At 41.3% G+C, this 22,264-nt stretch overlaps 1 protein-coding gene and 1 long non-coding RNA gene across 4 annotated transcripts in view; one reads left to right on the top strand and one right to left on the bottom strand.

The window, feature by feature from the left end:
- The window catches only part of eed (embryonic ectoderm development), a 42,582-nt gene extending 28,470 nt beyond the window's left edge, over positions 1–14,112 (top strand). For both annotated transcript variants that reach the window (XM_043691574.1, XM_043691573.1), the window contains 4 exons: positions 3,278–3,383; positions 12,450–12,608; positions 12,951–13,024; positions 13,779–14,112. In XM_043691574.1, coding sequence (XP_043547509.1) covers positions 3,278–3,383; positions 12,450–12,608; positions 12,951–13,024; positions 13,779–13,905 — 466 coding nt within the window. In that variant the 3' untranslated portion in view covers positions 13,906–14,112. The remainder of the gene's footprint in view (positions 1–3,277; positions 3,384–12,449; positions 12,609–12,950; positions 13,025–13,778) is intronic.
- LOC122550607 lies at positions 3,398–22,224 on the bottom strand. Of its 2 annotated transcripts, XR_006311898.1 has the most exons (4): positions 22,196–22,224; positions 21,132–21,307; positions 15,645–15,802; positions 3,398–4,882 (listed from the first exon to the last, which is right to left on the bottom strand). It is a non-coding gene; the product is annotated as an uncharacterized LOC122550607 (long non-coding RNA). The 2 variants fall into 2 exon arrangements; XR_006311897.1 differs by lacking the exon at positions 22,196–22,224 and having other exon boundaries at positions 21,132–22,169.
- Between the last annotated feature and the right edge of the window lie 40 nt (positions 22,225–22,264).

Raw genomic sequence — 22,264 nt, 5'->3', positions numbered from 1 at the left:
CTCACATTCTTCCCTTTGTATTTTCTAGTAACAATCAACCCCATCACTAACCTGCAATTCTACTTTGTCCTTGTATCTTTTGCTTTTCTAACTTCCGATGCAACTAAACCCATCCTCCACTATTTAGATTAAAGTCCTATCTACAGCCCTGGTTATGCAATTTGCAGGATTTGGATACAGCATTATTGAGTTGGAGCCTGTCCCATTGGAACAGCTCTTTCCTTCCCAATATCCATGAAATTGTATTCATTTTTCCCATACAAATCCACGCACTTTTATCTTTATTCTTGTTGACCCTGTGTGGGTTAGTTTATGGCTCAGTTAATTATCCAGAGATTATTAGCTTTCTGATTCTGCTTTTTAATTTAGGTCTAAGCTGCTCATGTTCTTCCAGTAGAACCTCTCTTTCTTCATTCTCCCTATAACATTAGAATCTACATAGTCCATGACAACAGGATCTTCCCATCCCACTTCAATTTCTCTGCACCCCAAATTGAGATATCCTGAACCTGGGCACTAAGCAGGTAACACAGCCTTTAGGATTTTTGAAACTGGCCGCAGAAGTGTCTGTTCCCATGATTGTGCTATTCCATTTACAACTACATTTCTCTTTTCTTCACCCACCACCACCACCACCACCACCATCACCACCAACACTACCATTTGAATAACTCCCTGTACCATGGTGCTATGGTCAGTTTGCTCATTCTCCCTACTCCGCCCAATCTCACCCACATCAGGAGCAAGATTCTCAAATCTGTTGGGAAACTCAAAGGTTCATGTTCCTGCAGCACTTCCTCCTGGATCTGTCTTTCTGCCTCATTCATAGTCACATCCTCCTGTTTCTGACCCTGAACAAATTCTAGTAGGATAGCAAAAACTTTCTGGTTCAGATCTTCCATTTTAATTCGCACTAAAAATGCAATCTGTGTAAATATTAACATTAATGCAGCAATTTATATAAATGGACTACTTTATCTTGCACCAACCAAGTCATGGATGACTTGGAATGAGGACTTTTAAATTCTGTCTATGTCTTAACTTAATGCATGTACCCTATTTGTAGTAGCAACTCTTCTATTATGAATTCATATGCTTAATGAAAGTTGCTAGCACAATCGTGCATTTCTCATCTGCATTCTAGAGAAATTGTACCTACATTTTTACAGAAATAGGTAGATCTTGATCCTCTTTTTACACTCGGTTTAACCTGCTCCATTTTAAATTGCTATATAATGTTACAGATGGAAATCTAAAGTTAAATTTATCAAAAGACTTATGGACTTTAATGTTTTACTCTTTTTCCATTAAATATACTTTGCATCTACTTTTTTTGATGTTTCAGACATAATTAGTAGCTGTGATGTATCTGTGAAGTATTCCAAGTTTCATCCTTGATCTGTTGTAGGTCAAGTGATTTTAGTTGGTATTGCACTGTACAACCCAGCAGCAGCTCTAATTTAAAGAACAGAAAACCACTGCTTTTGCTATCCAGAGTCCCTCGCTAAAATGCGTAAATAGATATTCTCCAATTGACCTGTTTAGCGATGTCACTTAGATACCACCTGGAGCAGATGGGTGAAGTTGATGAACTGCTACAGTTCAGCCTGGGTGCAGGATGCTGCACTGGTGCAGTCATTGATATAACAGTGGAAGAATTGGGGCACAGTGCCAATGTAGGTACTGAAGAGGAACTGTTCGATGTAGCCGACAAAGAGGCAGGCATAGCTGGGGCCCGTCTGGATGCCCATGACCTACCCCCTGGATATGGAGGAAATGGAAGGAGTTAAAGGAAAGGTTATTGAGGGTGAGGACCAGTTTGGCGAGACGGAGCAGGGTAGTGGGGGACTGGATGGGTCTGTTGGAGAGGAAGCGGAGGGCCTGGAGGCCATCCTAGTGGGGTGTGGACGTGTATAAGAACTGCATGTCCCTAGTGAAGGTAAAATGCTGGGACCGGGGAACTGGAGGTTACTGAGGAGACGGAGGGCGTGGTTGGTGTTGTGGATGTAGGTGGAAAGTGCTTGAACCAAGGTGGGAAAGGATAGAGTCTAGGTAGGGCACAATGAGTTCAGTGGGGCAAGAGCATGCCGACACGGTGGGTCGACCGGGGTAGTTGGGCTTGTGATTCTGGGTGCAGGTAGAACTGGGCGGTGCGGGCTGGAGGACTATGAGTTTGAAGGTAGTGGAGGGGAGATCACCAGAGGCAGTGACAGCATGGACAGTGTGAGTGATTTCGGCATGATGGGTCATGGTGGAGTCGTGTGCACGGGAGAAATAGGTGTCGGAGAGTTGGCGTTTGGCCTCTGCGACAGAGAGGTCTGTTCTCCGCTGTACCACAGCCCTGCCTTTGTTAGTGATTTTGATGGTGAACCAGGGGTTCGTGCAGATATACTGGAGCGCTGCACATTTGGAGGGCATGAGGTGGGTGGAGAAATTGAGGCAGCTGATATCAAGTCTACAGTAGAGGTCTAGGGAGGTTCACCTGCTTCTCTTCCAACCTAGTTTACTGCATCAGGTGCTCCTGATGTGGTCTTCTCTACGTTGGGGAAACCAAACGTAAACTTAGGGAACGGTTAGTAAGGCTTCTCAGTGGGTCCACAGGGGCTGATCGGACCTCCCAGTCATCGCCTCTTTTAATTTCCCTTCCTACTCCCTTTCCCTATACGACCATCTTTGGGCTCCTCCAATGCCTAATGAATCAAATAGCAAATTGAGGAACAATACCTCATCTTCTGCCTGGGCAGTCTACAGCCTGGAGGACTCAACATTGAGTTCTCCAATTTCAAATAACCTCCCTTCCCAGCCCCTCCCGCTCCCTTTCACTCTTCCCCGCCACCAACCGGATTCATTCTTCCCATTGACCAACTTGGTTGTACACTCTACGTGTCTTAGCTGTCCCCACTATTAGCTATCAGCACCTCCTGAAGCTGTCCAGATTGCTGTGTTGTTCTAGCCTCCTGCCTGTCGATTTGGGATTCCAGCATCTGCAGATGTTTTCTCTCTAACCTAATTTACTGGCTGACAGTACTCAAACTGATTATCATTACTGTCTTGGATATTTTAACAGTAAACAAACTTACTGTTCCTTTCGTCTTTGATTCTTATTGTATTTCAAGTTAATTAATTGGGTTTGAAAATGTTCGTGCTTTTTGATAAACCATTGTATAACCACACGCCTTTTTGTTAGTGATGCAAAATTCTATGCTCAGGATTTAGTCTGATTAGTTTGGAGGAGAGGTGGAACTTGAGTTGTTTTTGTTGTCTTTTTTGCTTATAGGCCATTTGTGTCTCAGAAAATCCATTTTCCAGATTTCTCCACAAGGGACATACATAGGAATTATGTGGACTGTGTGCGCTGGCTTGGAGATTTAATATTATCTAAGGTAAATATTTTTGTTTCCATTTGTTAAGTTGACCCAGATATTCCACGGAGTGTCAAGGAGTAAGCTTTATTTCTGCCCAACAGTCTGATTCTGGTTCCTTTAGAAATGTAGAACTTACCTGAAATCCACAGTTTCCTTGTAGTGCAGGGTAGTTGGGGATAAAGCAAACCATTTCTTCTTCTTCACACTGCATTCTATTATTTAAATGTTTAGCAGCACAGACAGTCACTTTGTTAGCTCCTGTGAAAGGGATTACGGTGTGACAGGTTGTCAGGGAGCCAAGATTCCAAGAGGGAATAGAAGATTCCTGGGAGGGATGGAAAGGGTGATTGAGTCCAGTGAGAAGAAGAGTGTGTTGAGTCTGATCAGGCAGGAGGGAGAGGAGCTGTGTTGAGTCTCGTGGCAGGGAAGATGGCCCTTTCAGGTTTGCTGGTAGGGTAGGATGTCGGCTGCAGGAAAGGGATTTATTGCTTCAGGCATGGAGCATGGAGTGAGATTCAGACTAGAGACTGTATCGTTGACGGGGGATCAGGGGGTGCAAGTGGTCCAAGGTGGTTTAGTTGTGGTTTGGGGCAAGAGTGGTGAGTTACGAGGCTAATTAACTGCCTTTCCAAAGCAGCCATTAGCTTAACTGAAGCAAACCCTTTAGGTTTTAACAAAGATGTGTAGCTCTGATTGTGGATGAGGTAGTTGGTTTGCTCCATACTAGGTAACATTATCAGTGCGACTTCCATGAAGCGCTGTTGTTCCGTCCCCCTTGGTTTTTATCTGGTTCAGTCTGTTGAGATGAGTATCACTTCTGGGTCTTCTCTGCAGCAGTTTGTACACTGGATCTATCTCTGTGTTTGTTGATGGCCTTTTTGGTTGAAAACCAGACTTCCAAGAATTATTTTGCACATGTCTTGTTAGCCTGTCCTAGGATAGTAACTTTGTCATAGTTGAATTGATGGCCCTCTTGGTCTGTGTACACAGAATGGAGGGAGAGTGGATCATGTCGTTTAGTAGCCAGTTGGTGTCTGTGAAGGCGGATGACTAGGTTTCTACCTGTTTGTCTGATATAGTAGTTGTTGCAAGGGATTTTGTATACTTTGTTCGTCCTGCATGCTGTAGTTATGGGGTCCTTAAGCTTGGTACATAGCTGGCATAGTGTGGCTGTAGGTTGGTGTTCCACCATAATACCTAGTGGTCGTAACAGCCTAGTAGTTAATTCTGATATGTTCTTCACATAGCGTAAGGTAGTCAGTGTGTTGGTAGGTACATTGTCTTCTTGGTATTGTCTCTTGGACGGGCATCAGCGAACAAAGCTGATCAAGTATCCATTGTTAGTGTTCCTCCTCTTTGCACAATTGTGTTGCAGTGTGTCACGACTCTTTTGAATAGGGTCTTGACACAGCTCCAGTTGTGGACGTTGAGGTGGTTGCTATTGTAATTGAGGCTCTGTTTGGTGTGGGTGGGTTTCCTGTCTACTTTGGTTGTAAATCCTCCGTTGATCATCCGTTCTATGGTAACATTTAGGAATGCAAGTTAGTGGTTATTCTCTTTCTCCCTGGTAAATTTGATGCCAGTGAGTATACTGTCAATTAGGTGGTATGTTTCTCCCAGTCTAGTATGTTTTTTTAAAATATATTTTAATTGAAAAAATAGATTTTTTTAATATTACAAGTACAAAACAGTATAATTCAAAACAGTACAAAAAATATCCAAATAAAAAACAAATCCCCAACCCACCCTCATGTACGAATGTGTAAACATATATAGAATTTTAAAAAAACCCAAACTGGCTATTTAACTAAATAAATAATCAACAACAAACTAATAAATAGTAATAACTCAGCCCAGCCAAATAAAACGCTCATACGTTCACAGTTCTTCCTCCCTGGATATTGGACTCATAAAACACAACCGTTATGGCTATGTAAAAGCCCTTTTTAGTATGGCAGATAAATCTGTGTCAAGGTATTTCAAAACGCGCTGCCATGTGTTGTAAAAATTCTCACTTTTGTGATGTACCATATTTGTGAGAAAATCCAGAGGAATGTGCTCCATAACAATCTTCCGCCAAACCGACAGGCCCGGGGTTTTTTTCAGATATGCAACCGAGCAAGATATTCTTTCTTGCACAGAACGTGAGAATATTGAAAAGTTTTTCTAATGCGCATCTGCAGGAAATACGGTGGACAGGCCCAAAAAGAGAGAGATAGGGTCCACCCTTACACCCAAAATCCTCTGTATTGTGCCCGCACAGCACTCCCAACATGTTTGAAACCTATCGCAAGACCAAAGACAATGGGTAAGAGTGCCCGTGCAGACCTTGCGCTTGGGACAAGCTGAAGATACCCCTGGTTTAAATTTTGACAAACGGTCCAGAGCCAAGTGGACCCTGTGGAGAATCTTCACCTGTGAAGCATGGGTCCTATTACAAATTTATATCTTCCTTGCATTCTCCCAAATATCCTCCCATGCCTCTGAGGAGACTTCAACACCCAGCTCTCTTTCCCACATCCTGCACAGTCAATCAAACTCATCTAAGGTGGCACCTCCCAAAAACAATGATATAAAGTACTGACAGAGAGTGTACACTTAGCACGCCCCCTCTCTATGTTGGATTTGCAGGGATCCGTCAAAAGTGTGGTCTTTTTTTGAATAAAATTCCTAACTTGAAAAAAAACTAAAGAGGTCTCTATTATATAATTCGTACTTCTGTAGTAACTGATCGAAGGACATCATTACGTCTCCCTCAAATAAATTGCCCATGTGAGACACACCCCTAGCTGCCCAACGTTTAAATTCTGAATCTATCATGCCCGGTTGAAAACCCGGCGTACTCACTAAAGGTGTAAACAAAAATGTTTTGCCAACATTGTCTTCCCTCTGCCGAATTGACCTCCATGCTCTAACAATATTGATGACTATTGAGTTATAGCAATATTCCCTAACTGTCCTCATTTTGTCCAAAAACAGCAAACTCGTAAGGGGGCACTTTGCCTGGGAGGCTTTCATAGCTACCATATTGAAAGAGGATCTCCACAAACCCAATCACTCACACAGGACAAAAGCGAGCTTAAAATTGGTATTTTTAATGTCTTTAAGGTCCACTCCCCCCAATCTGTGAGGCAACTGCAGTTTGGTTAATTTAATGAGGGGGCGCTTACGATGCACAATCGAGGAGCTAAACCAGTTTATTGAAAATCAGGGGGAGCATCCGTATAGGGTATAGCAAACGAAGGGGAATATACATCTTAATAAGCGCTATCCGACCCAACCACGAGACTGGAAGTGCCTCCCATCTTTGAAGATCTTGTTTAATTTTTTCAAATAATTGGATAAAATTGGCTTTGAACAGCCAATCCAGAACTGGAGTAATGAATATGCCCAAATACACAAAAACCCCCTGTGACTACCTAAATGGGAATCTAAAGTTGCCCTTGAGCTAGTTCCTTCGTAAGACCACCGATAGGCATAGCCTCTGATCTTGCAAAATTAATCTTGTATCCTGAAAAAGTGCCAAACGCATGAATGCATTGTATCAGGCGAGGCACTGAAACTGCTGGATTTGTCAAAAAATTAGGACATTGTCTGCATACAACAAAATCTTACATAATTTTGACACCCTCTTCTGGAGCTGATATATTGGGATCCCCACGAATAGCCTCTGTCAGTGGTTCAATCACCAACATAAAAAGCAATGCTGAAAGGGGATAGCCGTGCCGGCTGCCCCTAAAAATATTTAAATTTGCTTGATCGTACCCAGTTGATGACCCTGCTGCGAGAGGGCCACCGTAGAGAACCTTTACCCATCTTATGATGACTTCGCCCAAACCAAACCGCTCTCGAGTATAGAAAAGGTACGGCCACTCAACTATGTCAAATGCCTTCTCTGCATCTAAAGAAATCGCCAATCCCTGTATTGACTGCTGTTCGCATGTTTGAATTACATTAAGCAGCCTCCAAACGTTATTGGAGGTTCTGCGACCCTTTATAAAGCCCATCTGATCCTCTTTAATAATAGAAGGTAACAGAGTCTCCAGCCTTAACAAGAGAGTCTTCGAGAAGATTTTAAAGTCCACATTTAAGACCGAGATGGACCTGTACGAAGCACAGTCTTCTGGGTCCTTCCCTTTTTCAAGGATAAGTGAAATATTGGCCCCTCTCAGAGATGGTGGGAGACAATCATGACTGTATGAATCATTAAACATGTTGAGCATTGGGCCTGACAGTATAATTATAAATTCCTTTTAGAATTCACTGGGAAGTCCATCAGGACTGGGCGCCTTTCCACTCTGGAGCTGCCTCACAGCTTCCTGCACCTCTTGCTCTGGTAATAGGGATTGAGAAAGAACTGTTGTTCGGGAGTCACACGCAAGAGCTTGAGATCCCGAAAAAAAAATTCCATTTTGGCCTGCCCCTCCTCACAATTCTCAAATGGGTATAACTTAAAGTAAAATCTCTGGAACGCCACATTAATCTTTTTAGAATCCCATGTTAGGTTCCCGGACCCGTCCCTAATAGCTGTAATGGCTTGTGGGGCACTCCTCTTTCTGGCAAGATAGGCTAATTATTTGCCTGGCTTGTCACCATGCTCGTAAAACCTTTGCTTTGCAAAGGCCTGCTCCTTCTTTGCCGTCTGCATGAGCACGGAATTTAATGCAGACCGCAGTGCCATAATCCGCTGTAGTTTGACCAACGAGGGTCTGTCAAAATAGGCCTTCTCGGCTGCCTCAGTCTAGTATGTTTGATGATGACAAATTGTTGTCCATGTATCGTATTCATAGTTTTGGTTGGATCAAGGGTAGGGCTGTGTTTTCAAGATAAAACCGAAACTATGTAACCCAGGGAAAACACCTTGTCTGTTCACCCTATCCATGTCCTTGGTGATTTTATAAACCCCTCAGCCTCCAGGGAAAACTGCCCCAGTCTATTCAGCCTCTCCCTGTAGCTTAAACCCTCCACCCGGCAATATCTTTTCTGAACCCACCTATCAGAAGGAAATTTCGCAACATCCTTCCGATAGGTGGAAGACCATCTGATCAAGATCCTGTTGTACTCTGAGGTAATCTTCTTCGCTGTCCACTACACCTCCAATCTTGGTGTCATCTGCAAACTTACTAACTATACCTCCTATTTCACATCCAAACCGATTATATAAATGACGAAAAGCAGTGGACCCAGCACCAATCCTTGGGGTACACTGCTGGTCACAGGCCTCCAGTCTGAAAAACAACCCTCCACCATCACCCTCTGTCTTCTACCTTTGAGCCAGTTCTGTAACCAAATAGCTAGTTCTCCCTGTATTTCATGTGCTCTAACCTTGCTACCCAGTCTACCATGAGGACCCTGACGAAGGCCTTACTAAAGTCTGTTCGCGCGGATGAAATGATATCAGTCCGAGCCCAGAGTGCGGTTCAACAATCGGTAACGTTTATTACTACAGTAACGCTGGCGGAGACCAACCGAGGTCCGAATCTCGGCTGCTCTCCTGATCTCGCGCGCAGCTTCATATTATATACTTTTAGTTGTCGGGATGTGTGGGATTTGAGGATGAATGGGATGATAGTTCCCCATCATCACTGGAGTAGGTGCGAATAGGCTGTTTCCTGCCGTCCCAGGAGAGTTGCAGGGCACGCACAATAGGGTGCTAATTGGTTTATGTAAAACGGGTCCGGGTATTATCTGCTTGTCTCTCTCTGTGAGGGCAGGGGCTAGCACCCCCCCTTTGTTCCCTTGGGGTGTTGGTGTGTATTGGTCTGTCTGTTCCTGTCTGGTGGATGCCTGTCCTTTGTGTCAGGATGGCTCCGTATCGATGGGTATGGGTGTGTTTCAGTCAGTGTTTTGATGTGATTAGGAGATGGGTTTCCATATTTAATTAATTCCGGAGTTTTGGTCCATGAGTCATGGGTAATGTTGGTCTAGTGTGGATTCTCTGTCCTCTGTCTCCTATCTCCCAGTCACGTGGGCGGACCGGCAGCTGCTGAGTTTTTGCGGGTTTAAAGCTGCGACTGCTGTTTAAAACACAAAAATGAATTCTTATCGTTTCCTGATGTAGGCATAGTCCCGTGGCAAAAGCAGGGCGGCTCTGATGCCCGCTTGCAAGTCCATTTAGATCACGTCCACCGCTGCCTTCATCAGTCCTTTTTTTTTAAACTTCCAAAACACTCAATCAAGTTCATGAGACATGATTTCCCATACACAAAGCCATGTTGACTATCCCTAATAAGTCCTCGCCTATCCAAACGCATGTACTTCCTGTCCCTCAGGAGTCCATCCAAAAACTTGCCCACCACCGATGTCAGGCTCACTGGTCTATAGTGTCCTAGCTTTTCCTTACCATCTTTCTTAAATAGTGGCACCACGTTAGTCAACCGCCAGTCTTCTGGCACCTCACCTGTGACTATGGATGATCCAAATATCTCAGCAAGGGGTCCAGCAATCACTTTCCAAGCTTCCCACAGAGTTGTAGGGTACACCTGAGCAGGTCCTGGGGATTTAACCACCTTCATGCATTTTGAGACATCCAGCACCACCTCTGTGTAATATGGCCATTTCTCAAGAGGTCATCATCCATTTCCCCATATCCTGTATCTTCCATGTCCTTCTGCACACTACGAACTGGATGTACAGTACTCATTTAGTATCTCTCCCATCTCCTACGGTTCCACACATAGGCTGCCTTGCTAAGCTTTGAGGGAACCCATTCTCTCCTTATTCTCCCTTTTGTTGTTCTTGTATTTGTAGAATCCCTTTTGTTTCTTCTTAACCATATTTGCCAAAGCTATCTTGTGTCCCCCTTTTGATTTCCCTCTTACTGCCTTTATACTCTAAGGATTCACTCAATCTCTGCTGTCTATACTTGACATATGATTCCTTTTTAACCAAAACCTCAATTTCTCTAGTCATCCAGCATTCCCTATACCTATCAGTTTTGTTACAAAGTAATTAAAAGAGACTTATAAATTAACCAACCTCAGGAAGAAACAACATTAACAAGCTGTTTCCTCGGAGAAAGGACATAACATTGCTTGATAATCTGCTGCCTTGTGATAAATGGGAATCAAATCTGCCAGTCGGTGTAATATCCTGAAGTAAAGGGGTTAATTGAAGGAAAAGGAGTGTTAAATTGACAGCAAACCCCAAATGTAACATGAGCTATTTCTGATAAGATGGCAAGCTGCAGACATATGGTCTACACAAGTGTAATCCATATTGGGATGACCAAATCTACCAAATCATCAATAATGTCATACCACAAACTTTAAAATTTTCTCCAGTATAATCACAATAAGAAAAGCTTTGTAAAACTTCTCCAAATTATCTTTGTCGATTCCCATAAATATGGAAATTAATTAACTGATGTAAGTTGAAACAAACATGGTAATGTTAGGGGATTTTAACTTTCCAAACATAGACTAGGACTGTGATAGTGTTAAGGATTCTGATGAAAAGGAACTTATGAAGTAAGGAAAAGCAAGGGAACGAGAGACCAGTGAGCCTTACATTGGTTGTTGGAGGAGGCAATTCTGAGGGACAGGATTTACGTGTGTTTGGAAAGGCAAGGACTGATTAGGGATAGTCAACTGGCTTTATGCATGGGAAATCATGTCTCATGAACTTGACTGAGTGTTTTTTGAAGAAGTAACAAAGAGGATTGATGAGGGTAGAGTGGTGGATGTGATGTTTATGGATTTCAGTAAGGCATTCAACAAGGTTCCTCATGGTAGACTGGTTACCAGGGTAGATCTCATGGAATACAGGGAGAACGTGTCATTTGGATACAAAACTGGTTCAAAGGTAGAAGACAGAGCGTGGTGGTGGAGGGTTGAGTTTCAGGCGGGAGGCCTGTGATTAGTGGTGTGTCACAAGAATCGGTGCTGCGTCCACTGCTTTTCGTCATTTATATAAATAATTTGGATGTGAACGTAGGAGGAATATTTAGTAAGTTTGCAAATGACACCAAAATTGGAGGTGTGGTGGACAGTGAAGAAGGTTACCTCAGAGTACAACGGGACCTTGATCAGGTGGGCCAATGGGCTGAGGAGTGGCAGAGGGTGTATACTTTGGATAAATGTGAGGTGCTGCATTTTGGAAAGACAAATCAGGGCAAGATTTGTACACTTAATGGTAAGATCCAGGGGAGTGTTACTGAACAAATAAACTTTGGAGTCCAGATTCATAGCTCCTTGAAAGTGAGATCGCAGGAAGATAGGATAGTGAGGAAGGCGTTTGGTACATTATCCTTTATTGTCAGAGCACTGAGTATACAAGTTGGGACGTCATATTGTGGTTGTACAGGACATTGGTTAGGCTACTTCTGGAATACTGTGTGCAATTCTGGTCTCTCTCCTAATGGAAGGATATTGTGAAACGTAAAAGGGTTCAGAAAAGATTTACAAGAATGTTGCCATGGTTGGAGGATTTGAGCTATAGGGAGACGCTGAATAAGTTAGGGCAGTTTTCCCTGGAGCATTGGAGGCTGAGGAGTGACCTTCTAGAGGTTTATAAAATCATGAGGGGCATGGTTAAGATAATAGATAAAATCTCTTTCCTGGGTGGGGGAGTCCAGAACTAGAGAGCATAGGTTTAGGGTGAGAGAGGAAAGATTTAAAAGGGACCTGAAGGCCACCTTTTTCAGGCACAGGGGTGTGCGTATATGAAACGAGCTGCCAGAGGAGGCCGATGGAGGCCGGTACATTTACAACCTTTAAACGGCGTCTGGAAGGGTTTAGAGATGTACAGGCCAAGTGCTGGTAAATAGGACTAGATTAGGTTAGGATATCTGGTTGGCATGGACAAGTTGGACTGTAGGGTCTGTTTCCATGCTGTACATCTCTATGACTCTGTGACTATAGTTTCTCCTTGCCTCTTTCATCTTGAAAAGCAGTTTATTCCAGAAATTGTTACTGTTTATTCTTTCAGTCCATGAAGTTATTAAGGTTCTGAAACTTAAATTGTTGTAGTGTTATAAAAAAGTCACGAAATTTGACAATTACGTTTTATTCAATTGTAGGTCAAATAAATTGTGTGTATATATAAATACCACAAGCAATGATGCACAATTGTTATCTGTTTCAGTCTTGTGAAAATGCCATTGTGTGCTGGAAGCCTAGCAAAATGGAGGATGACATTGATAGAATAAAACCAAATGAATCAAATGTGACCATACTGGGGAGATTCGATTATAGTCAGTGTGATATATGGTATATGCGATTTTCAATGGATTTCTGGCAGAAGGTAAAAATGAAGAATATGGGAGTATATTTCAAGTATTCAGTTCATATAATTAAAAAGTATATTCCTGTACTGTAGCTTTTTGTTACTCCACTCTGATTCAAGTAATTTTCCATGACATTTCATATGTTAGGATCTCCTTGTTTGTTGAGTTGATTGTTACTATTAATTACTGAATCCTGAGATTTGTATTTAATCTCACAATATCCATGGTGTCTAATATCTGATTATTTCTTTAATATCATCTTCAAATATGTTGATCTCATCGTTATCTTAATCTTCCCTCTTGTGTTAATTATTTATTTAAAACTATTCATCTATTAAAATCTGAATCTCTCTTTAAAGATGCTGGCTTTAGGCAATCAAGTTGGAAAGCTCTATGTATGGGATCTTGAAGTTGAAGATCCTCATAAGGCTAAGTAAGTATTTTCTTGTTACCTTAATAACTTAGGCTAAAGTCAAGGCAACAACTGAAAACAATATATCCCTCCACTAAGTGGAACAAAATTATACGCGGTCCAGGTGTGGTCTCACTAATTCCTTACACAGTTGCTGCAAAGATTTCTACTTTTACACTTTTACTGCATTAGGAATAAATGCTGAAACTGTACTTTCCTTCAGAAATAAGGTCTCCCACCAAGTCTTTCAGTGGGTTCAAATCCTGGAAAACAATGATGCAGATCTACTTCTGCACTGATGTTGACGGTTAAATCATTAAGTCGTTATCCAGATATTTTATTTTTAAATCATGGGCCTATCACTTTCCCTGGAGTCTGTTCTCTAGAAGTTTCTTAATTTGCCTTGAAACTTAATTAATGGAGATGAAGCAGATTTCATTATTTGCCCCCTCATCTTCAAAACCTTATGGATGGCAGCAACTTGCCTGGAGAAGCAGCAAGTAAAGCCACTCTCAGGATGCTGTTGCTGTAATTACTTAGCTGCTTATTTGAGAAGAAACTGCTTGCACCGATTTGAAGCTGAGATCTTCTAGAATTTTGAGTAAGGGAATGTCATAATTTTTGTCCAGCTGAAATTAGAGCTTAGATCCTGGAGAGAACCAGGTATATTTCCTAACTTAGCTTTTGCAAATACCAGCACTGTTGACTGTTGCACCTTTTTGATATTGTAATTAAGCTTTCAGCTATTTTATATTATAATTGTGTTTTTTTTTAGATGTACAACGTTGGCTTATCCAAAATGCACTGCAGCCATACGACAAACCAGTTTTAGCAGAGATAGCAGTATTCTTATCGCTGTATGTGATGATGCAACCATCTGGCGCTGGGATCGACTTCGATAAACAATATTAATCATGTTCCAAAATGACTGAATTTAGCATACTCTGTGCACCAGTGACATTTGATATTTTCTCAGCTCATTTTCCCATCGTATTGTCAATGAAACTTTGTGTGTATCTGCTAAAGTGTACTGTGTAGTTGACTTTTTCCCTTTGTGCTGCCTGTTGCTTTTATTCTATTGTCAATAAATATTTTTTATGTTGGTTAAATTTTAAGTATGGTTTATACATTTTATTTTCAATTAATAACTGTTTAAGTTAGATCTCTAAATAACAGCTGGCATTGCGTTATCATGACTAATTAGCATCAAACACTTTTTTTTATCCCCTATGCCATTATAGCTGGAGTAGGCAATTCAGCCTCTGAGCCTGCTCTGCCGTTTGATACAATCATGACTGATCTCATCTTGGCTTCAACTCTACTTTCCTGCCTGCTGTTCATAACCCTTCAGCCCCTTATTAAATACAAAGCTGTCTACCTCCTCAATTTTTTCTCAATGACCTAGCATCCGCTGTACTTTGGGGGTATTCAATTCCACAGATTCATGACTCTTTGGGAAGAGGTAACATCATATCATCTGTTTTAAAATCTTCTACCCCTTAATCTAAAAGTATGATCTTCTGCACTAGATTGTCTCACGAGGAAACATGTCTACTTTGTGAATCCCTTTTAGCATCTTTATCTACTTCAATCAGATCTCCTCTCATTCTTCTAAACTCCAGGGAGTATAGGTCTAAGCTGCTCAAACTCTCTTCATAAGACAAAGCCCTCACCTCTGGAATCAATCGAGTGAATTTCCTCTGAACTACCTCCAAAGCAATATATCCTTCCAGTAAGATGGTGACATCTTGAAAAATGTCCATTTAACAGAGTGGTGGTATTGGATGTCTTGAAACACACAGTAAGTGGAACAAAATTCTATGTGGTCCAGGTGTGGTCTCTCTAATTGCATGTACAGTTGCAGCAACACCTTCTACTTTTACTCCTTTAGGAATAAATGCTGAAACTATACTTTCCATAAGGAATAAGGTCTCCACCCAAGTGAAGAAGCTGTATGGTATGCTTTCCTTTTGGTCAGAGTATTGAGTATAGGAGTTGGGAGGTCATGTTGCGGCTGTACAGGACATTTGTTAGGTCACTTTTGGAATATTGCATGCAATTTTGGTCTCCTTCCTATTAGAAGGATGTTGTGAAACTTGAAAGGGTTCAGAAAAGATTTACAAGGATGTTGCCAGGGTTGGAGGAGTGAGCTATAGGGAGAGGTTGAATCGGCTAGGGCTGTTTTCTCTGGAGCGCCAAAGACTGAGGAGTGAAGGGCATGGATAGGGTAAATAGGCAAGGTCTTTTCCCTGATGTGGGGAGATGTAAAAGGAACCCAAGGGACAACCTTTCCATGCAGAGAGTTGTGCATGTATGGAATGAGCTGCCAGAGGAAGTGGTGGAGGCTGGTACTATTGCAACATTTAAGAGGCAAATGAATGGGTTTAGAGGGATATGGACCATGTGCTGGCAAATGGGACTTGATCAAGTTCGAATATATGGACGGGTTGGACCAAAGGGTTATGTTTCTGTGTTGTACATCTCCATGACTAAACATTCTCAATTCTCTTGAGGGAAGAGCTTGTTCCTCATCTCAGTCTTAACTAATCGACTCTGTCTTGATAATGTAAAACACCATAAATGCTGACCTAAACTTGGATTAATTAGCAAATGTTTCAGCAGAGTTCTTTGTAGGACAGACCTCATAATATAGTTGAAGGAGACCATATGGCTCCTCAAGGCTGCACTCATCAGCTCCTTTGTTCCCTTGTGCCCAAAGATCAGTTCAAGAATCTGCCTGTTCAGTTGCATGTTCTCTGAATTCTGTTTGTGCCTATGGTTCCAGGAGTTTGAATGTTGCTATGGAGAGAAGAATGTGAGAAAAATGTAAGTAGATAATTGGGCCATGGTACCTTATACATCTACCTGAGCAGCAGATGATGCCTCTGTTTAATGTTAAAACCCACACAACATCAGGTTATAGTTCAACAGGTTTATTTGGAAGCACTAGCTCAGAAAGCTAGTGCTTCCAAATAAATCTGTTGAACTGTAACCTGGTGTTGTGATTTTTAACTTTGTACACCTCAGTCCAACACCGGCACCTCCGAATTTGGTTAATGTCTCATTCAAAAGATGGTACTTGCCATGGAGTGCAAATTGAACCCATAATCATGTGATTTAAGGCAAGACTTTGATAACTGGCTTGGTAATAAACAGGGAATGATGATGGTGGTGTTGCCAATACCACTGCAAATCCAGGGTGTGGATGTAGGTCACCTCAGCACTTCTTTCCGATGAGTTCCCTATACTAAACACAGGGAAACAAGGCATAGCAGAGGTTTGTCATCCAATACCTTGAGCATCTTATGTAGATCATAGCTGAACTGAATTGGATCTCAACTTCCCTGTCTACCCCCAATAATCCTATATTTCTTGTTGAAGAAATTCAATGGATCAGCTTGCACTACTCTGGAAACAGAATTCCACAGATTGACAACCTGCAAGAGAAAAATGCTTTCTTAACTCAATCTTAAATGGGAGAAACCTAATTTATAAACTCTGACCCTTGGTTCTAGACTGCCTCACAAGGGGAAATATCTTCTCAGCACTGACACCAAGTTCTCTCAGGATAATATTTGCTTCAATAAGATCACCTCATTCTTCTAAACTTGTGCTACCTTGCTAAAACCTTTCCTCATAAGATGACCTTGTCATGCCACAAAATCAGTCAAGTGAACCTCCTCTAATGTAATCATTCTCTTCGAGAAAGGGAGAACTAGCCATCTGGATACAGAACTGGCTCAAAGGTAGAAGACAGAGGGTGGTGGTGGAGGGTTGTTTTTCAGACTGGAGGCCTGTGACCAGTGGAGTGCCACAAGGATCGGTGCTGGGCCCTCTACTTTTTGTCATTTACATAAATGATTCGGATGCGAACATAAGAGGTACAGTTAGTAAGTTTGCAGATGACACCAAAATTGGAGGTGTAGTGGACAGTAAAGAGGGTTACCTCAGCTTACAACAGGATCTGGACAAGATGGGCCAATGGCAGGAAGTGGCAGGTGGAGTTTAATTCAGATAAATGCAAGGTGCTGCATTTTGGGAATGCAAATCTTAGCAGGACTTATACACTTAATGGAAAGGTCCTAGGAAGTGTTGCTGAACAAAGAGACCTTGGAGTGCAGGTTCATAGCTCCTTGAAAGTGGAGTCGCAGGTAGATAGGATAGTGAAGAAGGTGTTTGGTGTGCTTTCCTTTATTGGTCAGAGTATTGAGTACAGGAGTTGGGAGGCCATGTTGTGGCTGGACAGGACATTGGTTAGGCCACTGTTGGAATATTGCGTGCAATTCTGGTCTCCTTCCTATCGGAAAGATGTTGTGAAACCTGAAAGGGTTCAGAAAAGATTTACAAGGATGTTGCCAGGGTTGGAGGATTTGAACTATAGGGAGAGGCTGAACAGGTTGGGGCTGTTTTCCCTGGAGCATCGGAGGCTGAGGGGTGACCTTATACAGGTTTACAAAATTATGAGGGGCATGGATAGGATAAATAGACAAAGTCTTTTCCCTGGGGTTGGGGAGTCCAGAACTAGAGGGCATAGGTTTAGGGTGAGAGGGGAAAGATATAAAAGAGACCGAAGGGGCAACTTTTTCATGCAGAGGGTGGTACGTGTATGGAATGAGCTGCCAGAGGATGTGGTGGGGGCTGGTACAATTGCAACATTTAAGAGGCATTTGGATGGGTATATGAATATGGGTTTGGAGGGATATGGACCGGGTGCTGGCAGCTGGGACTCGATTGGGTTGGGATAGCTGGTCGGTGTGGACAGGTTGGACCGAACGGTCTGTTTCCATGCTGTACATCTCTATGACTCTATGAACAAAAACAGCATTAATGCAGCTTTAGCAATGCTCTTCACAGCTAAAGCAACAATTTCCCATTTTAAATTATTTTCCTTGCAATAAACACCAACATTCCATTTGACTTCTTAATTACTTGCTGTACCAGTACACTAACCTTTTATGATTAATATACTAGAATCTTAAGAGTTTGGCTATCTCATGCCAGTTGAATAACAGACTACTTGTCCATTCCGCCTAACAAAGTGGAGAAGTTTGTTTTTCCATTTATACTCTGTCAATTCTTTGCCTGCTTACTCAAAATCCCTTTGTCCACTCTTTATACTCTTTGACAATTCACTTTGTCTATCTTATGTCATCAGCAAATTTAACTTCATTCAACCAAGTAATTGATATCGCTTGTAGAAGATCAGGCCCAGCACTGATCCCCATGCTACACCGCTCAACAACTTGCAAACCTAAAAATTACTCAATTAATAATCACACAATGCCAGATTAAAGTCCAACATGTTTTTTTCGAAGCACTGGCTTTTGGCATTCTGCTCCCTCATCAGTCGACAACTAACAGATGAAGGAGTAGCACTCTGAAAGCTAGTGCTTCCAAATAAGTCTGTTGGACTATAGCCTGGTTTCTTAAAAAAAATGACAAACAGCAGTGGACCCACAACAGATCCTTGCGGTACACCACTAGTAACTGAACTCCAAGATGAACATTTCCCATTAACCACCACCTTCTGTCTTCTTTCAGCTAGCCAATTTCTGATCCAAACCGCTAAATCATGCTCAATCCCATGCCTCCATATTTTGTGCAATAATCTACCGTGGGGAACCTTATCAAACACCTTATTGAAATTCATATACACATCAGCGACTTTCCCCTCATCCACCTGTTTGGTCACCTCAAAGTACTCAATAAGGTTTGTGAGGCACGAACTACCCTTCACAAAACCATGTCAACTATCCCTAATCAACTTATTCCTTTCAAAATGATTATGAATCCTATCTCTTATAACCTTTTCCAACACTACCCACAACTGGAGTAAGGCTCACTGGTCTACAATTATTAGGGCTGTCTCTACATCTATCTCATTTGACTCCATGCGCAATTTCCTACTACTGTCTTTGATTGGCCCTAATCTTAGTGCAGTCATTCTTTTATCTCTTCTATTCCTCACAGAAAGCTTAGGGTTTTCCCTGATCCTATCTGCCAACAACTTCTCATGTTTCCTCTTTGCTTATCTTTCTATACCCCAGTCGAACATTGGCACCTCCAAATCATAAATATTACTCAATTATCCTTATTCTCTGCTTCCTGTTTATGATCCAATCTCTCTATATTCGGTGAATGGGACCTCAGTATTCGAATATTGGACTTTGGTGCTGGACTGAAAGGTGTGATTTGCCCAGAGGGGCATTTCCTGCAGGCACAGAATCCTTGCCAAAGGAACTCAAGTTCCTTTATGAATTCCAGCATTTTTCTTTGACTCACTAGGTTTACTGGCCTAGTTTACTGTTGTCTGTTACCTTCCTTCGTTGAATAGAAGGGTTACATTTGTGATGAGCTGCTGGAACTGTTCCTGAATGTAGCGAATTTCGCAATATCCCAAGCAATGCATCTCCTAATGAGAATGTGTATGGGTATAAGCAGGCAGGGAAAGAGTTAAATTGAGTTTCGTGGAATAAGAGGTTCAGCAGAGCATGACTCAGATCAGATAAGAACTTGCAGGGAATAATGGGGTGCTGGAGACAAGGGTAATGGGTTAACAAGGTAGAAAAGCAGTCATTATATAGAGCCATTTAACAATATTGGAAGTATTCAGTATGCAAGATCAGCTAATAAGGGGAAAAGCATCCATTGTATGAATCCAGTTAACAAGGTTAAGAACATTCATTGTATAACAGTAAAGGGCTTTGTCTAGGTTATTGATATTCTTTCACCCAACTAATATGTATGTTGCCTTATGTGGATGCTCCTCCCTGTAAAATGACTATATAGTTCATTGAGAAACTGCTCTTTCAGGGAAGACCAAGAACTCATGTCCCTGTGCACATGGACAATTGCTGTCTCTCCCTCCAGGGACAAGAATAAAGATGGAGGAGGTAAAACTATACTGCATCTCTGAGCATTTTGCTTTGACTGAAGGGGGAAATGGGGTGACACTTTCTCTGCAGTCATTTTTTTTAATACCCTAAGATACTGGCCATTAGGTATAAGAAACTTGTTAGCTTGCATTATACTATTCCTCGTGTTTCCCTGATAAATGTAATTGTTTTAAGTTCCTCCATCTTCGCTGATTTTCAAGTATGTTGGGCAGTTTTTTTTGGCTCCTGCAGTGAAGAGATCCAAAATATCTGTTAAACACTTCTACTTTTTTTTTAAATTTCCCAGTCTTTCCCTTTAAGAGATTAGCCTCCACTTTAGTTACTTGTTACCTTCTTATCACAAAAAAAAAACTGTTGCAGTGCATCATCATACACCTTAAAGCAGATGGGACTTGAACCTGGGACATCTTTGCCAGAGCTAGGAACATTGTCACTGGCCACATCTGTTTGTAGAAACTCTGGCCACCTATTTATATATTTCTATCTCTGACTTAAGTTCTTTTTTTTGTTTTTTAACATCTGTCCAATCTTATGACCTTATGAATAATCTTCATAGTATTTGTTTTTTTTCTTTCAATTTAACATATCCAGAACTTCCTTAGTTATGATGGTGTCCTCTTCTCAGAGTTTGCTTTCTTAATGGAATGTATCTTTCCTAAGTTAAATAGTTGCTTAAATGCTTCTTTGTTTCCTTATTATTAAGATATTTTTGCAGTACACTTGTAATTGCCTTTTAAGTTTAAGACAATCTTAGACCCACACTTCTGAGACTCAAGCTGAGTGTAAGTTTAGTTCTGTTGCATAGAGGATTTTTTTTCCTGAGACCATTAATTAATTCTGTTTCCTTACACTTATCGTATTTTCAGTATTGAACTCCTCTGCTGGCAACCATACTGTTATATATGAAGTAGGCACGTTGTTCAGCCCCTCAAGCCTGCTCTGCCATTAAATATGATCATGGCTGATCTGATTGTCACCTCAAACCTGTATTTCCATCTACTACTCAATCTTTCACCCACCTACTTAAAAATCACTTGTCTACCTCTACCTCAAAAGAGTTTCAAATACCCTGTCTCCACTGCCTTTACGAAGAGAGTTCCAAGTACTCAGTAACTTCTGAGAGAAAAGAAAATTGCCTGTTGTCTGATTTAAATGGGTGATTCCTAACTTTAAAGTAGTGAAACCATTAGTTTCAAATTCTCCCAATGAGGAAACATTCTCAGTCTATGTACTTCAGTCATGATCCTTCAGGTTCTCACCTCTTACTATATCTATGTGAACTAATTTGTACATTTTGACCTTCTGAACTAATGTTGTCCTTAATTAACAGAACTACCCTATCACTGTTTCAGCTGCCTGTCCTTTCAAAATATGAAATTCCAGTCTTGATCACCTTCCAGCTGCAAATCTGAAATGACATAAATATTTATTTCTATGTTATTAATTCATCCACTTTATGACATTTATAACAAACACAGGACCTTTAGTTAAATCCTTTTACCATCAAACTCTATTTCTATTGGCTGGTGTACTTTTAGTTTTACACATTCTATCACTTACTGTCAGACGCTGCTTATTATTATCATTATCCTGATATCATTATCCTGCACGAGTCTTGTTCTTTATCTTTAATTTACTTTCTCTCCTCCACGTGACCCCCCACTTTTTTATTTATTATTTTATGATTATTTCTCTTATTTTAAAAGTGCATTTTATCGTAATTAGTAACCATTATTTAGTTGAAGTCTTAAGTTAAACAATATCGGAAAGATTTACGTGATTTAAATTAACTGGAGGAAAAATTTAAAAAGAATTGAGGGCATTGTTTCACTCAGTATGTGGTCATGAGCTCGCTGCCTGAAAGAGGGGCAGGGCAACAACTTTAAATCTTATTTATTTCTCCAAGCATTTAACACTTGGAAATCTATGTGACAAACCGTAACCCGAAAGAGGGGATCAGGATGAATTCCGTTTCGGTTAGCCAATCGACCAGGCTAATGCACAACCTTGCAAAATAGCGATCTTTACAACCAAAAACCTAATGTTTACAAGTGCGACACAGAGAACTTTACAAAACAACGTGCACCGAACTACAGTCGACTTAAGGAGAGTGCTTTCCAGTGCAATTTTTAGCCGAAATGTTTAGCTGGCAAGCTAAAATCAAGTAAAATAAACCTTCAATGTCAACGAAATCAGTACAATTTGTTTAAATTTACTGGCTATAACTGTTTTGGGTGCGCAAGTAACAATCAATGCAGACATAGATAAGATAAGACAAGACGCAAAGTTTGCACACCATAAATCTGCTTCTCCATTGCTGCTGTATTTGGCAGCTGTGTAAATTATTTCCGGGTGAAAGGGCGGT

This window comes from Chiloscyllium plagiosum, chromosome 6, assembly GCF_004010195.1.
Source record: "Chiloscyllium plagiosum isolate BGI_BamShark_2017 chromosome 6, ASM401019v2, whole genome shotgun sequence".
NCBI lineage: Eukaryota > Metazoa > Chordata > Chondrichthyes > Orectolobiformes > Hemiscylliidae > Chiloscyllium > Chiloscyllium plagiosum.
Note: the sequence above shows the minus strand (reverse complement) of the source record. Positions and strands in the feature narration are given on the sequence as shown.